General features: G+C 39.6%; 1 protein-coding gene across 1 annotated transcript in view; it reads left to right on the forward strand.

Moving 5' to 3' along the window:
* csmd3b (CUB and Sushi multiple domains 3b) overlaps window positions 1-18,651 on the forward strand; it is a gene marked incomplete at both ends in the record, with an annotated part of 464,348 nt that overhangs the window by 285,626 nt on the left and 160,071 nt on the right. Inside the window, one exon of the mRNA XM_080515545.1 lies at window positions 6,203-6,410. Within this exon, the coding sequence (XP_080371671.1) occupies window positions 6,203-6,410 (208 nt within the window). The remainder of the gene's footprint in view (window positions 1-6,202; window positions 6,411-18,651) is intronic.

The following is an 18,651-nucleotide window of genomic DNA, read 5'->3' on the forward strand; positions in this document are numbered from 1 at the left end:
GCCTCCCCAGGTTGCCATCTGAAAGAAAAGTAGAGAACAGAGCAGCTGTGTAGCCTATAGATGTACTCAGCTTGGCCTCGCTGGTGGAGCCCCATGGGAAGCACTTATCTAAAAGAAGACTCTTCTCTTAATGCTTAATCAAATCTTTAAGATTTAATTTGTGATATGCGACATTTATTATACAGCGCCTCATATTTTATTGAAAGAATTTTAGACATAAAGTAGTATTGTTGGATAACATTTAAGCCTCCATTCATGGATAATCTGAGAACTCGACTCAGCAGTGACTTTATCAAAGACATACACGTGTATGTCACTGTTAAACACTATTGACATTATTGAGAAAAATAGAAAAAAGGGAAACACTCGTTTCCTCACAGCAAAAATGCCTGCTGTACGCCCTGATGGCACAGCAATCTTGTCAAGTGAAAATAAAAAAAAAACTTCTGTTGTGTTTTGGGTGTCCGTTTGGACAACAGTGGCAAGGAAGATGCAACTTTTTTCCAAACGCTTCAACTCCATCTCCGTGAAAACATGAGAAAATGCTACTTTTCTGAAACATTCCTATTCCACATGTGCACCACAGCTGTAGTAAATGGCTCTTCTGCACAGGCATGAGTAGGGGCTGCAGATTGGCATGACTCCCAGCCCATATTCCCCCGCAACGTGATAGTTTTATAGTTGAGAGTCAACCATAATAGGAGTCAAACGTTGTTGTCTGGCCATACGAATGTCTGTGTACTTGTACATGTTTTTGTGTGGTTTCATTACAAAAAACAACAGCACAAACTTGTGTCCTGGCATTCTAACTACATAGTTTTCAGCATCTGTGTACATATATACATTGTTTTCAAAATGCTGCATTGTAAACGTGAATCTTTTCTGAAATTAAAGTGCAGAAATTATACATTTCCTGTGAAATGTAGTTGTGTAAATTGGGCCTGAGTCTGTGACAAGGCCTTTTTCTCTGGATTTTGCATGTTCTGACAATCAGAAGACAAGCTCAATAGGTGGTTAGTGATATATTAGCAGTAGTCATGTCATGGAATGGTAACCTATTTGGAGGTTAGCCTGCCTTTAGCCTACCAAGATGTATGCTGGGATATTTTTCTAGCATCTTGATTAATTGGGTGTAAAAAATTACTGGATGGGTAATCATCTAAATAAAGAGCAAAAGCTAAATACGATTAACCAATTAACATTTTGTATTGAAAATGAATGCACATGAAGTTGTGGTGGCCAAGCGGTCTAAGCAGCTCGGTTGGTATTGGAAGATCATTGTTTAATCATTGTTTAATCTTGGAGGCTGGTTAGTGCTCTCACCTTGACATGGGTTCAAGTATGGCCCGGGGCCTTTCTATGTGGAGTTTGCATGTTCTCCCTATGTGTGCGTGGGTTTCCTCCAGGTACTCCGATTTCCTCCCACATTCCTGAAAACATACATTTGGGGGGTCCCTGAGCAAGAACCTCGACACCCCAAGCTCCCCCTGAGCACTGCTCTGTGTGGCTGCTATTGATGGATCAATTTGTGAAGGAATTTCCCCTCTGGTGATTAACCAGTGCTATTAAAAAAAAAAAAAAAAAAATGAATCATCCCTCTGAGGGTTGCATCAGGAAGACACGCTGTTGGAAAAAGCTACAAGTGAGAAATTTAAAAAAAGTTAGATCACTCTCTGCTTCTGGACCTTGTGGGGAAGCCAATGAAAGATGAGCATCATTCCCGCTAAATGCACATTTACATTTATGAGATGAATCTTTTGCATGAAAATGCACATGAACAGAATGATACAACGGAAAAACAAGATATAAAAATTGGAAAGGAATAAATAGGTCTGAGTAGTGGAAAACACCATGGACAGAGGCATTGGATGGATGGATGGATAATTAATTTATAAATCCAGAGGGAAATTCAAGGTATGGATTTATTTGAACCACTTTACAATAATTGAGAGCCATGATTGATAACCATTTTTTTTTTTAATAATTCCACTCAGTCAGTTTGAAATAACTTCAAAAATCAATAGTGTTTGTTTTGTATCCTGTTTTCAACCAACATCCATGTATGCATTGGCTGAAGCTGCAGTGATCTTAGTGCTCCTCTGTAGTCAAGCTGTGATTGAATTAAATGCTTATTGGATTTAAAGATTTCTGCTTGAATCTGATGAGACTTGTATGTAATTAAATTCCCTTCTGCGTCTCAGTTCATGTCATGTGGTTTCTTTACAAAAAGGTGAAGTTGAAATTCTCCCGAAAGAAAAGTATATTTCCACAGATGTTGTTTTAGTGGTTAGGCATTAATTGTGCAATGCAGCTGAGACAGGCAGGGCCCAGACTGCTCCAGAAAAAGATGTCAGGTGGACCAAGTAATATTTAACACTGTCACAAAGATGTGTCAGTGTGATTGATGGAGCAGGGGCAAGCGGTACCTGGAATTAGCAGGTGCAACATGGAGAGCCATGTCATCTCTGATGCACAACCATTTAACAGAAGGTGCTATAGGTAACCCCGGTCCCTCCACCCCCTCCTCCAAACACGCAGCAAATGTCTTTTTCTATTAGAGCAGCTGCTCCTGTAGCAGTCTCTGTACGGCCTTGCCTTCACGAGATGATACACAACAGAATTAGCCAGAATGCTAATTGCATCACGCGTCAGCTGAAATGAGCACATGGAGTCATTACCTGGGTTTTTAGGTTTGCTGTGGTTGTTTCAAGTTCATGTCAAGACTTCCATGCAAACATGATGCTGATTAACATAAAAAAACAATATAATGTATATACAACAATGTATATATATATATATTACAATATATTGTGGTTTTGTAAGCAATGCATATATATATATATACCGGTATATATAATGCTGGGTTGATTATTTTTCACCAAGATGACACAAGCAACAGCACTCCTTCCTTTTTAATTTCCTTTGTTAAGACTATTACTTGTTTGGTGCTGAAGCAAAGTAGCTCATTTTTGGTTAGCTGCTGCCTCCTCTTATCATACAGTGTTGGGTTCCTTTTTTTTCCCACTGAACACTGAAAACAAACAATTGCTTACCTCAATTGCAGAGTCACTTTAATCTTCCTCAATCCTGTATTTTTAACAACTTGATATGGACACACGTCCTTGCAAATAAAGTAAGTTATAGCCCCAGTTATTGCCCTTGACCGGGTGGAGCTATCAGCTAATGCACTCCAAAAGTAGCTGTTAACACTTGTGCTGCTTTTGCTTTGCTCAAACTGACTGTCCATACAAAGATGTTCATTACAACAGTCAGTGTCTTTTTTTTTTTTTTTTGTCTTTTCTTGAATATTGAAAGTGAATGCTTTGGTACTCTCAGTGGATATAATGCTGCAGCTACACGTTTTGCACATTGTAGACAAAGTTATTTATTTTATTCGGTTTTTGGGAACATTATTTGACTGCCGTACTGAAACTTATTGTTTCTGTACCCATTTATAGCGGAGACACACACACACACACACACACACACACATACGTGAGATTTTAAGTGTGCATACATGTCATATCCAAAAGATCACCGTTATTTTTTTGTACTGATAATTCAATTTTTTAGCTTAATTTCCTCTATTTCTAATGAACGCTACATCATTGCGCCCTGGGGCCATTCCACCCTTCTGTCAACTGTCATTGGCACATCAGTAAGCTGTGGGGTGCATGTTTGTGCGTGTGTGTGTGTGTGTGTGTGTGTGTGTGTGTGTGTGTGTGTGTGTGTGTGGGTGTGGGTGTGGGTGTGGGTGAAGGTGAAGGTACATGTCCATCAGTGCTTGTGGACGACCTGCTGTTGTCATGATAAATCTGTGACAGCTGTCATCCTGCAAGCAGCGCTCTCTGCTCTCTCCTACCGTATGGAGACAAACACACACACACACACACACACACACACACACAGGTATGCAAACTCAAACACACGCGCACGTAGAGTCTACTGCATCATTGCTCTCCTGAAAATGTGACGGGGTCTCAGCAGGTCTCGGTTCAGAGTGTTAGGTCATTTACACAAATCTTCTCAACTGTCGAGCTGTGGAAGGTCTGTCTGTCTGTCTGTCTGTCTGTCTATCTGTCTGTCTGTCTGTCTGTCTGTCTGTGAAATGCAGTGAACAATCTCAATATGTGTAATTGCCATTGCCTTAATAATGTATTTCTGTACAATGTTTGTAAATCAGCAGTCTTGCACCAATGTGCAGCAATATTTTTGCTCAGCAGTGTTTCTAATGTTAGAGAAACAGTTGACATGTGTACTGTTCCTGACTTCACTCTCCGATCTACTGATGAAGGCTCAGTCTGTCTTCAGCCTTCATTTCAAATCACTTGTTTTGTTTCATTCTGTTGTTTCTGTTCCTTGTTCGATATACTCCGTTTTGACCTTTACCTCATTCAGTCGAATTCCCTATTTTTGGTTTCATTTTACATTTATTTATATCTTCCGATTGATTTATGTTCCTCCCTGTTAGCCTCTGTGTAATTCCTGTCTCTACTCAGTGTTCTGTCCGATTTCCAATATATATTTTTTTACTGTTTCTATTCATTTCAAATGGTTGTCATCTGTGGGTAGATGTGAGTCTTGGACCACAGTTATTCTCGTCGCCCCTTCCTGTGGGTGGAGTCTGGCTTGGTCACTACTTTATCTCTGTCATGTACACATGCATTCCCCCGGGGCATCGTACAGCCTGGACGAGCCCGGAGGATGTGCATATGCACCTGACAGTGCCTGCCTACACTCTTATAAAGGATGTGTCTCTTTTCAGCTTATCAGTGAGCGCAGTTTAAAGACAACACACATCTGGTGTTTCTCTGTCTGCTCTAAATACTGATAACATCAACACGTGATGTGTTGCGGAGTGACTCAAATTGCATGTCATCCCAAAATTGCACTTACTGGATGGTTGGGAAATGCATGTCTGTTATAAGAGTGTGTTACATACAGTATTTCCTCTTCTATGTATAACTATAAATTATACAGCTATAATTTATACCACGTTTCCAGTTGGACTTGTATGCTCTCGAGAAAAAAAGGTTCAACATTGTATCTTTAGTCACTGATGCACTGGCTGGGTTCAATTTATTTCTGATGGATGCAGTTTCTTGTGCAAATTGCATTCCTTATTTATTTATTTTTGTATATAATTATTGACCTTAGTTGAGTCATAATGAAGAAAGTATTGAGTAAATCTTTTGAAACAACTTGGTACACAGCCATTGTCCCAGTGAAATGAAAAGGTGCAATGTAGTGGGGGGTTTTTCTCAGTGAGTGTATCTGTATAAATTATGTGTATAATTTATGCCGTGTGCACAGCGCAATCCATGTGTCTTTATCTGTTATAGAGTAATCAGCACTACTACCAATTACGGAATGATATCAATCAGATGTGATTTCTAATGACAGAAGGAAGTCAAATCTACCATGATACCCATACTACGTGTTTTGAGAGCAAAAGGAGGTTTATTGGCAAGACTGACTCCATACTTCAGCCAATTGGGAATCAATCAAATTTATAATTCCGAGGTAGTGATTGGAGGAGACGAGAGCGGAGGAAACTTAAATTATCATTGGAGGAGAGGACAGCAGCTCTGAGTGTGACAGGAACTGCAGCCTAACCCTTTACTGGCTCAAAGAAAGCAGTGTCACGCTAGTAAATATGTTGCCCTAAAGGCAAACAACTATAGTATATGAGCTTAAGGACTGCTCACATATACACTGCAAATGCAAGGAGTATTTTTTTTTATATATCTACTCCATGTATAAAGTGTGACCTGAGAGCTCCATATTTCCACAATATGGCTTGGTAATATGACTTGACATAGTATGTGTTATGAGAAAGTCATCCATTTCTAACACTCACAACACAAAATAACATTCAGAGTTAAGAGCAAAAAAGCCTTTCTGTAATACTAAAACAATCTCAACTGAAAAATATCTCCTCCAAGAGGGAGATAATTGAGTAGTTGGGCTGACTGACATGTAATCTGCTTGAGTGTTTGAGAATTGATGTCACATATATTAAAATCTGAATATTTAATTCCTAATTTGGTAGATAAACTGAATCTATTGACTCACCCAATTCCATATAGCTTTGAAAATTGAATCCCAAAATGAGAAATTTTATTTTTAAAAGTCCGCCCCTCGGTCCCTCCTCCTCTCCCTAACCCAGGTTTTCTATTTGTCACTCTGATTTGATTGACAGCTGAGGACACATGTGGGGGCACTGTGAGGGGCGGCAGTGGGGTGGTGACCAGTCCCGGTTACCCCGGCAACTATGGTAACCAAGCCGACTGTACTTGGATCCTATTGGCCGAACCTGGAGACACCATCTCTGTCATCTTTACAGACTTTCAGACAGAGGAAAAGTACGACTACTTGGAAGTGGAAGGCTCAGAACCACCAACCATTTGGTGAGTCACATTATTTTGTTACATCATATGTGTGTGTGCGTGCGTGCGTGCGTGCGTGCGTGCGTGCGTGCGTGCGTGCGTGCGTGCGTGCGTGCGTGCGTGCGTGCATGTTTCTGTTCTTATTGTGTTGAAATGGTGGTACTGTCTGTTTCTTCCCATATGCAGTGGATAAATTAATGAAAGCTCAGGGTTCAGTGTGCAGGACACTTTACCCGCTGTCAGAGACAAGCAATTAGCTGAACAGTAAAAATTGATCATATGTGCATATGATGCTGCATAATTCACACTGGTAATAAGGCTTAAACATAAATCTTGACTCATCATGAAAACCTGTTATTATTTGCTACAAATGAAAGATCAGGTAAAGTTGACATAGTCAATCAAATGCCGAGCAGCAGAGCATCACAGATGCCATAGACCTGCTGAGATCAGTGTGAAGCTTGCAAACATATAATGAGGCCACTGGTTTTATTCCATACCCTAAAACAAATGGGAGGGTAAAAAAAAAAAAAAAGCAGTAGGGTGAGTGATTTGATTGGCATCTTGGATCTGACATTTTCAAAAAGCTAGAATAGTCACGTAGTCACTGGGTTTATTGTACAATGTATCCAACACTTGGAGTACAATAATAAAAAGTTAGAATGGGTGATAAAGATAAGTTAGAAATTGAGTGAGAATTGGCAATAAAAAGAAAAACATTATCACAGATATAAAGAAGTTTTTATCTCGTACTGGAAGTATAGCAGCTTTTTTCTGGAAGGAATAAATAAATACAATCTTGAAGTATGGCTATTTGTGTGTGTCGTGTACAGTCTGTCTGCATGTGTCTCGTATATCACAGGAGAATTACCTTATTGGTGCCAGCTTGACTTTTTACAGCCCCACATGTGTTTTCAGATGGTTTCCTCATAACAATATTTTATTGGTTTGCCTGCTTATTGATTGTTGCTAAATTAGGGTATCGATCAGCCATTGCTGTTGCTGTTACCAATCTGAATCTAATCATGGTCAGGGATATTAGTTTGTGTGCATGTGTAATTGATTTGGAAGTAATTATGGCCAGGTAACTGGCAGGGAAAGTGTGAGTGTGTACACTCGCGCACACGCCACTATGCTCCATCATGAAGATTGTGTGTTGCAATCCACATTAAAGCAGAGGGTGCAGAAAGGATGTGTGATAATTACTTGAAAAACAGGCACGTGTCATAAATAATAGCTGTCCTTTTCTACAAGTATGGCTAAAATTAATGCCAAATAACAATGAGAAGACAGCTTCCATCTATATTTTTGAGCTATAGCTGCATAACGGTGAGATCCCAAAGGTTTTCCGATGAAGAGGATTATATTTGCAATGTAGCACAAGCTACAAATACATGGAAAAATAAAAGTGCACCATAAGTGCATTCATTGCCATTAATCTTTTCAGAAAAATGATAAATTAGTTTCCTGTTTGGGTATATACAATGAAATTTGCCTTCACACACTCAGTCTGTGCATAAGCCACAGTGTCCAAATGAAAGGAATGTTTCAATTTTTGAACATGATTATTGGATTTTCTAGATGCACAAGTCCTCTCCGTCTGTATCATGCTTTGATTTTCAGCTGGAGGCAAATCAAAACCCTTACTGCCATGAAAAACTGCCTTCTTAGGATAATTTACAACCAATATTTATGGCTCAGAGTTAGATTGTTGGCCTTTGGGGGGAAATGTGGTGTGCTGGCTGGTAGTGTGTGATTTAATCTGACTGGTGTCTTCGCTCTCACAGAGTATTGCTGTTTAGTTGTTTACTTGCTGAATTAAGTCTGCAGCTCTGCCCAGCATACTAAGGTCACTTTGTTGACACTCTCACATCACGGAGCTCGTCCATCAGCCGGGAGGATGATCTGGCCGTGGTTATTCCAGATATGGGGCCTGGAGCGAGACCTGTCCCGACTTGACTTGCTGTTGTCAATAACTGAAACAGCGAAAGTGACAGTATTACAGTGACACCATTTGCAGCATATGATGGTGTAACTACTTGAGGAACATTACATGGAAATAGATATATAAATTAATACATTTGTCAGGATATGATGTGGATGTATGTTGGGGGGAAAATCAATAGCCAATGACAAGACAAAGATATCTCGGAAAGTACATTGTTTCATGACTTCTCGGGTCAGGAATGATGTTTCTTGCTGCCGGCCATAGGAGAATATCAATAGCATAATTTGTGTTTGGCTTCTGTGTCTGTGCATTAAAACAACATGACAAATGACAAATGAATAGATGATCTGAGGAAATGGCCAGTGGCATTCTCAAGTTGTGTATTACATGTGAGGTTTTCAGGGATGAAAAAGAAGATGCATTTCTCATTATTTCTCAAATGTAAACGCATTGTTTATCTTGGCTGTTTTTGCATCGGAGTTCATATCTAACTACCCCATTATCTGCCCTCTGTCGAAACCAAATTGCAGCCTGACATCACTTTGGGTTCAATAACTTGTCTTGAACCTATTGGACATAAGAGGAAGATAACCCCTGCATAAATTTGCCCGGCCAATTAGTAACTCGTCATCCTTGAAACCCTGAACTGCCTTTGTCGAACAGCAATTTGTTACTTCTTTCACGGCTCCAGAAGGAGCTGAAATTGGTTGCAAATCAAATGGAATTGATTTTCTAGTTAGCTTCAATTTAGAGAATGGAGACCACTCACATTCATTCACATTTGCGGTTGTGAATGCGTCTTGTTCTGTGCCTAACTATCTGTGCTTGATTGCATGGAAAAGCATTCATAATTAAGTGTTGACGTGTGTTACATCGCTCTACTATCATTTAATGAAGAGCATTTGCTTTTCTCTCTGTACAGTAGCGTCAGTCCTCTCCGTCCTCATGAAGTTTGATATTGACAAAAAAAAAAAAACAACAACTCTGTAAACAAATAGTTTACATTGCCCGACTTTGTACACAACCTTCATTTATCTAGTCTTATCAGACTGATGATGGCATTTGGAAGATGGGACACATTGAAGTGACATTAAAGTGCAAGAGGGAGATAGAATACTTTGAATCACAACTTTCTTTCATCAACATATTCTGTACTCGCTTTATCCATCTCAGCACTGCAGGCAGCAGCATCCTGTAACGACTGGGTGCATGGACGGGTTGCTGGTCCATCACTGCACAAATACAGATACAATTGGGAAACATCCACCATCACAGTTAATACATCTAGTCATGTATTAACCTAACAAACATATTTTGGATTGTTTAAAAAAAAAAGAAAAACGGAGTATCAAGAGAGGCACAGGGAGAACATGCAGCGTGTTTAGACAAATCAGATGCCTCAAATTGACCCACAGTCTTCTGGCATTAAATGAAAGCTTTTTACCATCGGTGTGATACATTTCCTGCATTGAATACTGGGATCACATATCACCCTTCAAAATAAGTAGTGGATATTGAAGGATCACCTCTTCTGAGCTGATCTTTATGACCAACTTCCACCATGATGCCATTATCCCTGTTAGCACTCAGCAAATAGAAAACCATGCCAGCTGCAGCTGGTTAAATTGACAGGAGCCTGTTGACAGTTTTCTTTTCCTCTGAAAATGATTCTTTCCAAGGGCCTATTTTTGGTAATACATTCAACTCAATAAACATCTTGGCCAGATGCTGTGTGTAAACAAAAACAACAATGAAAAAGAGAGAGACACACACCTGACTCTTCGTTGCGCATTTAGATGGCGCTCACTCCAATGAGAATCATGTCATAGGTTTTGTAGCTTTCTCTTGGCAATTATTTTACCTCTATCTTGGGTAACTAAAATATCAGTTATAGAAAAAAGTATTTTAGTCACTGAAAGTAGAGAGCATTCCTTTGAGAGCTTAAGTGTTTCTGTATTTTGCCCAATCTGGTGGTTACATCCAATATTTGTGCTAAATGGATAGTGTGTATGCTGTATTGGTTTTGTATTTATTATAACACATACACCTTCTCACTCCAAAAAGCAAGCCTGTGAGATGAATGAAGATTAGAAACCCAAATTGCAAAAGATGAGCTGTTTAATCGGTGTCCCTGAGAACTCAACACACTGAAAATGTGACGCTCAAACAGAGGTATTGTCTTCATCAAAGTGTGCAAATTAGATCTTTATTTGTTGTCAGCACAATAAAGACCCAAATAATAAGATTTCAGAGAAAGTTTACTTTCATGAGATGTTCCAACCCAATAATGTTCTCCGGTGAAAGCATCCATAGCATTGTTGTTATACATTTAGAGAAAATGAATTCAAACTTGTGTGAAGTGCATCATTGCTTGAACCATTTGGCATGTAGCAGTAGAAGAAATTCCTCATTCATTGGCCGTAGTAAAACCAGTGACCCTTTCGATGCAGAATAGCCTATTAAAAAAAAAAAAGAAAGAAACTGAACTAAGCAGCCCATGTTTCTGGATTCCTCAAACATTGCCTCACCACACAAAGTGCTAATATACTAATTTCAACTGGCAATTTGGGAAAGACGCTAACTGCTTAAATGCTTATTTCCAATGGCAATTAACAGAGAAAGCTAATGGCTGATTCTCCAAATGTGTTAGTCTGTGGGAGAATTTGTTACGTGTTTATCACTTCCTGCAGTGCTGTCAACAGCGATTTCACACTTGCACACAGTTGTGACACAGAGTGTGTGATCCCACATCTATGTTCACGCACAGGCCGACACACCCACTGTCGCTTCCTGTGCACGTATGCAAACATGCACACTCCCTGATACTCTCCCCTCATAAAGACATGCCTCATCAGTATGCAAAGGCTTGTGCTCATGTCTGTGAGAGAAGTATATTGCTGCGAACAAAACGCCCGTAATTCTGGCGTGACACTGCACACAGTAACATACACAAAGTTTTATAGTTTGTTGTGTCAGAACCAGTTGCCCTTGAAACCAAGTTTAGCATCTTAAATAGAGTCCTCACATTACTCCACATATTGATCTGTCTCTGTCTGTATGTCCCTCCGTCTCTCCATCCATCCGTCCGTTCAATCTTAGTTTCTTCCCTGAGGAATCTTTCCACACAACTGCAGGAGATAGCTCAGAGTTTAGCTGTTATTTGCACCTTTTTGACAGCCCATCACAAAACCTATGGTAATGGTGGAGCAGACTATTCAAAGTCTGTCATTTACCAATATTTTGCTTGTCTAGGAATTGTTTTTTTAGGAGCCTTTAACATTAATTTTGTCAGGTTGGAGATGGAGTCGAAGGCTTGTTGCCAAGTGCCCTGAATCATATTACTGTAGGCGGGTTGGTTTCGCACACAGTTGATGCTGCCCTGACACCACAGTGGAACACACACACACACACACACACACACACACACACACACACACACACACACACACACACGCGCGCGCGAAATTAGACATGTACATGACTATTCCTCCAATTTACATCGTGTACATGTACTGTTTATGAAAACTAAAACATATCACTGCAGTCAAATTCACCATTCACTGTATATTCATTGCAGTGGTGTTTTAGTGGATAAAGCAATGAGCCAAGGGTACAAAACAAATCTTTTGTTGGGATAGGTCCACAAAAAAATCCCTCCTCCCACACCCATCCGTTCTACCCCACTGTGGTAGTATTGTGAGGCTTATGATGAAAACCAACTCATCACATCTGGTGCAGCAGCACATCAAGTACAACATTGGACATGCAACAATATAACTGCAAGACACGGTTGTCTTGAATGTTTGCCAAATCAGAATTGAAACCTTTTTATGCACGGCGCTTGTCCTGGCTTTTGTTTCTCCAAATTAATAGAATGTCAAAGAAAGTTTCTCAGCTGTTGTTACATTTCTAACATATAAACTAAAACATAGAGCATGTTTTATATTTCTGGATTGTGACCTTTAAGAAGCTGATATTTGGCAGATACTTTAATGATTCAAATTGAAATTGCCCATCTTATATTAAAATAAATACAACTAAATATACCTCTGTAATTAAATAAGCTACTCCAAATGATCTAGCTATTGCATATCTGCCTATCCATCCATCTTTCTACACCAACAGTGCATCACAAACACGCACCCGGCTGCACAGATCTGCCACCTATCTCAGCCTCACTATACCTCCAGCCCGCATGACCACCTTCATCCACTCGGCACCCCAGCTCTGGAAGTCGTTTCCACCAAATAGAAGAAGCATCCAATGACTGGACACTTTTAAATCTAATCTAAAAATGTCCCTTTATAAACGAGCATTTACATCTTAATGTACATAGGTCTACTACAAATGTTGCAATGTTTGTTTTTAGTCCTACTAATATGTTTTTTAGTTGTTTTTAATTGCATTGTACAGTGACCTTGGGTGTTTTGAACAGCGCTGAAGATAACATTTATTATTATTATTATTATTATTATTATTATTATTATTATGCTTACTCAAATTCACACCAACAGGAAGCACAAATGAATAGTCTATAATAACCCCAATATGTCATACCAAGACATACACTAAAAAATAGAGAATAGGCAAATAATAAGAATGACAAAGTAAGACTTTGAGTCTAAAATAACAAAAATAGTAAAGTGAATTAAATTATATGATAAGTTTTTTTTTTTTTCAGGCAACCTGGTGTAATTTTTGTCTGGCTTTCAGTGGCGATCATTAAGTCTTGAAAGTCATAATATTGATTCTGTGAGTGTGAGTTTCTTCTCTTCTCTTAGATTTTGTATTATACCCTACCTTATGTCTAAAACAACTACAGTAACTTATTTCCCATCTATGAAACCTATAGTGATCTCATTGATGTTTTTGATGTAATAGAGTGAAACACCTAAGTGCTTTATGATTGGAACAAGTCCAGCATTGTCCCAGAGATATAAACCCAATTCCTCCAGCATCATCAATCAACATTTACTCCTTCTGTACAACGCCAAAATTGGTCTGTTCTTTTGCTTGGCTCAGCTCTTGTATTGTTCTCTGTTTTTAGTGTGTATAAATATCAGAACACATCACATGGGTGTGAGCTTGCCGGAAAAAAATCTGCTGTGCTCAAAGAATGAACATTTGCTTGAGTGATGGAAAAGGAACTGCGTACAAGACAAAGATGTGTTGGTAACGGTGTGTGTATGTGTGAGTGAGTCTGTATTTGTGTGCGTGTGTATGCGTGCGTGTGCATGTGTGATGTTATGCTTGCCGAGTACTAATCAATGCTGCTGGCAGAGAGGATGCTGGGATCGTGGCTCCATCCCGAATCGGAAATGGAGCTATGACCTTGAGCACAAACACACACCTTTTCTGTTTCTCTCACACACGCCATGGCAAACAAACACACATATCAGATTAATTTTAAGTATGTATCTGTAGATACACAAGCTTATACATATAGACAACCGGGCAGGCAGGTACATTGGTCTAATTCCGAGTCTTTGAATCAAAGGCCACATGACAATTTTGTCATAGCATTGTGATTCAAATTGTCCTGTGGTTTTCTCTATGATGGGTAAGATTCTGGTTGGGAAAACACCTTTGCATTCACAGCTTTTTGGGTTTCATATTATGGATTTTCCAACTTCTTGTAAACAGCTGTATCTTAAGTAAAGTGGGATGTGCCCATGATTGGTGTTGAATGTTGCTAAAAATGCAACGTACTATGAAACTGTTAAAAATGCAGAACATATACTAAATAGGTAATAGGTAAGTCCCATCAGCATTAGTATTAAGACATAAGACGTCTGGTATGTGTGGATGGGTTTTCTATTCATTTGTTCGTACACACATGGACACCACTGGTAAATTCAGCCAGTCATAGAAAATCAGGTATCCTCTCATAGGGATTTCCCACCAAAAAGAACCAGGAGCGAGTTCAGGGCCAGTGCCAGGCCCAGTTGTTAAATGCACACCACCAAAGAACCAGTTGTTTTCCCATCATCAATGGACTCAAGAAAGAGCCATGTCACTACGTCACTCCAAAAAGTCGTATGTCACTGATTTCATCCATTAGTGCTGGCAGCCCGCATACAGGAATGAGGAGACGGACTGTATTCATCAGTTTCATCCAGGTCGCCCCATATAGCCTGGTCTGAACATGGGATGCAGACCAAAGAACGAGAAAACAATGCGCCTCCTCTGATGTGCTGTTGACTGTGCATATGAAGTTATGATGTTATATTCACAGATTTGTGTTTTGTAATATTTGAGTTCCTCCTCAGAATGAGCTAGTGCAACAACAGATTTACTCACATACTGTTGACTTGTGATGTTGAGATTTATGGAATGCTACAACCCAGTTATTTCAAGAATTTATTCTTAGTCAGAATTATTGCCGAGGAAATTTTGTTCAGATGTGCCAACCATCCGGGCCAAAGCCTTTCGGTGCTGCACTACCAAAACTTAGGCACAGCCAAGTGCTGCACGCGCACATTTAGCTCGCTAATGACTGTGTCATATTTTAATCATGTTTAACGTACAGTGTCACTAATGTGTGAGTCCTAAAGCACGTTAGCATGTCATAGCACATACAGTAGCATGTCTGGGGTTACGTGACACACCTGAATGCATCCCTCAATGCTGTCAGCTCCTGCAGTTAATACCTGCAGTCAAAACTGGACTAACATTGTGGCCCAGACAAAAACTTTCTCTTTTATAACTGAAACAGTTCAGCGAAATGTATTTCTGAAAACATTTGACGTGAGCAATAAGCAGTGCAGTTGAAAAGTTAAAATGCCGCTTTATAGATGTGTGGCTGCTGTGAGGGGATGTGGCCTGTGAGTTTGTAAGCTTTTTCTCTGGGTTTGAACTCTTCTGCCGAACAAGCTTTTTTTTTTTTCTTTTTTTTTTTTTGTCAGCTGGCTGACTGCACAACCAAACCTTTCTTCTTGTTCTTAGGGGAGTTCTCCTGGTCACCAGTTAACAGGTGACCAAGGAGGGATAAAATGTGATCACGACCTGAAACCCCAAAAGGATCTGCTGCTAACATTTCAAGAAGGTTCATGGGTCTGATACAATCTCTCATTTTGGAGGTTAGGCTTTATATCATGAGCAGCATTCATGGAACGCATCCATATAGGTTTGGATTATCAATGCACCTTGAGAAACACAGGATTTAAGTACTGTCATCCATACATAATACATTTTTGATTTTCAGTCTGAATATTTAGAGTTAAGACAATCGAACAGCAGTCAAACTACACCTCTGAAATCTGTTGTAGCTGTGAGTGTAATTTTTGGGCTCTCTGTTTTTGAGCCTTCAGAAACAGGATTTGTACAGTACGAAAATAACAAGAAAACCGTCATAGATCTGTATCTCCAGTCAGATTTTTTAAAGATTTATTCTCTTAGGCAATGTTAAGCGTGGCTATAATTTCCCCAGCAATGTTATATCATGGCTGTTTTCATCTTAGTAGTGTAAGATAACACCTAAAAAACAGTTCTTTGTTTTTTTACTGCTTCTTCCCAAAATGAACTGCATCAAATCACATCAACCACCTATTTCAGAGTCAGGGAGGACTCCAGAGAATCCATTACCAGCCATATTCAGAGGCCAAACGACTCTCAGAGAGAGCTTGTAAACAAGTTCATGATGCAGACTATTCTCCCCTGAATCTGTTTGCAACGTTGGTGCTTATGGGTTACTGCCATGACCTTCACACCGTTTCTCTGGGGGCATCAATTTTTAAATCCAATTTCTAGTGGCCGAAAGTATAATTTAGGCTATTGTCGAGGCATGCCTACGCAAATTTACCCTCTTATTAACCCCCACCTTTGATAAAGTTTGAAACGAATTACAGTGATCATGTGGGATACCACCGTCTTCCTCCTGGGACCCGACACAGAGGAAAAAGAGGATATGATTGTAATAGAAAGATGAGAGGACAGTGGTAGAGGTGTTGCGGTGTTTTTGGAAGGTAGTGTCAGGTCATGCAGAAGAGGACAAGCGAGGCAGAGAGACAGCAGAAACGAGAGGGGTGAGTAGAGAGGAGGAGTCGAAAAGGGCAATTGGGGTGACAAGAAGAATCTGGAGGGAAGGGACAGCAATGCAAGGTAAAAAGGTGAAGAAGGAAAGAGACAAAATCAGAGGTGCAGAATTGGGACAAAGAATGGGGAAGATGAGAGATGACAGGCGAAGAGAAGTGGAAAGAAGAGTAACAGGAATGAAGGGTAAGACACAGGAAGAGAATGCCATCAGGGGGACTCAGGGGGGAGGAAGGAGGTTGTAGACTAAGAGAGAGGGCGACACCAGGATGAGTTGAGAAATGTAGACAGCACAGAGACAGCAACTTTATCTGACAGTTGCTACCTGTGCATGAAGCTGGATGTGATCATGGGGAAATTGCAATTAAACCAAAGGCATGTAAACAACTTAATCCAATCCTTTTTTTCCCCTTTAATCTTAGGTCATAGAGAGAGTGTTCACCATGGGATTAAAATGTGTGGAGAGCTGTGAAATTAGCGGCATTATAGGGAGATTGTTCAGAGATGTAAACACCATACGCTGACTAAGTCTGCCCATCTTGAGTTTTACCAATCCATGCAGATTATATATAGGAGTATATTTCAACAGCTACTATAGCAGTCTCATATCTGATTGTGATTCCGACACTGGATATGCTAAAATCATAGACTTGAATTTAAATTTGTGAGGGCAGATTTGGAATGTACTAGTTGACTATAGGAGAGAAGGGACATGATAATTAATTCAGTCAACAAACTATGCAGAATGGCATTAAGATGGGTCTATTAAGATTAATCTTCTTCTGCTATACATGTAAACAGCTTAATCAAATTACTCTTATACTCAAAGTAAGGTCGATAATTAGATTAGTGTATGATAATTAGATTAGAGTGTTTATGCAAACAACGCTAGGTTATACACATTAACACAGGATTAAAGAAAACTCAAAATAGGTCATTTGTTCCTCACAGCCTTGAGGCTTTTTCAACTTTTGCTCTGTATTATTCTGAACACCATGACAGAGCTAAATCTTGATTATTCATTTAAGCTTTGTGCTTGTTTAAACGTCATCCCAACTGTTGCCTTCGGCGTGGTGGGATTTCAAAACCCTTTTTTTTCCTGGGTTTAACAAATGCTTAACAGTTTTCTAATTGTTTCTTTATTCCAAACTATTGGTGAAGGTTTTTAATGTTGAAATGAGGCAGATACATGTTATGTTTTCTTTTCTTTATATACTAGTCTTTAGTGAATATGACGCAAAGCAGTTTTTAAATTCCTACTTTTTTTATTATTGGTTTCACAAAGAAGTACTCTTCTGTCTCCATCTGAAATCCAAAGACATTTTCAGACTTAATTACAGGGAACCCATGTCATTACTATAGGGCAATGTTTTTTATAGGTCACTGTTACTCAGCAGTGAAATTTGATATTTACCATTCCCTCAGCAAATAACCTTTCCAGGTGTAGCAAAGCCAGACCCAAGGGATCAGGCCAGAGGTTGAGGTCCACTGGAGCACGATGTGTAGCTGTGCCAGGCCACAGCACATTAATTCTCCCATCATAAATACATTGTCCCTGTCAGTCCCTGGCCAGCCCAGTCCACTTGTATGAGCATATATTAATGCTGTACTTTGTGTGTGTGTGTGTGTGTGTGGGGGGGGGGGGGGGGTTATAATAGTGACACATGTGATTACAAGAACCAATCACCTAACATGGAGTTTGATGCTTACCATAACGTTAACAGAGACAAAGGGTGACTGGCTTCATTGATGGCGTGGATTTTATTCCAGTCAAGTTCGACGGTCGGGTCCGATCAGAAAACCCTGATTTCGACCGTTGATGTGTGGACACCTTTCATAGCAGCCTTTCCCATTGGTAACTGAATGTGTGTTTGAATGTATTAGTTAATGTTTGGATGTTACAGGTCACATAAAGTGAGTTGAGAATATATTGTGAGCATTAAGTTGTTGTTTTTTTTATAAACTAACTTGACCAATAAGACAAAACCTCAACATACTCTAATGGCCTAAAACTCCACTTTGTTGTGACATCGAGACAACGGGCCAAGAGAAACTACATAAAGGGAGTGAAATATAAAGGAAAATAGAAGGAATGTTAGCGGTGTTTGAGACTGTATGGTCTGTTTCCTTGATTTCTGTCAAAGATCTCCACAGGAAGACAGACAACTGGAGATGTATATAGTAACATTTAGGTTGTCTCTCTGGCTTGATAGAATCTATGTCCAATGCTAGATTTGCAACATGGTTGTTCTGCTGTGACAAGTATAAATCACAGAGGAAACA

Source organism: Blennius ocellaris (assembly GCF_963422515.1).
Source record: "Blennius ocellaris genome assembly, chromosome: 20".
NCBI lineage: Eukaryota > Metazoa > Chordata > Actinopteri > Blenniiformes > Blenniidae > Blennius > Blennius ocellaris.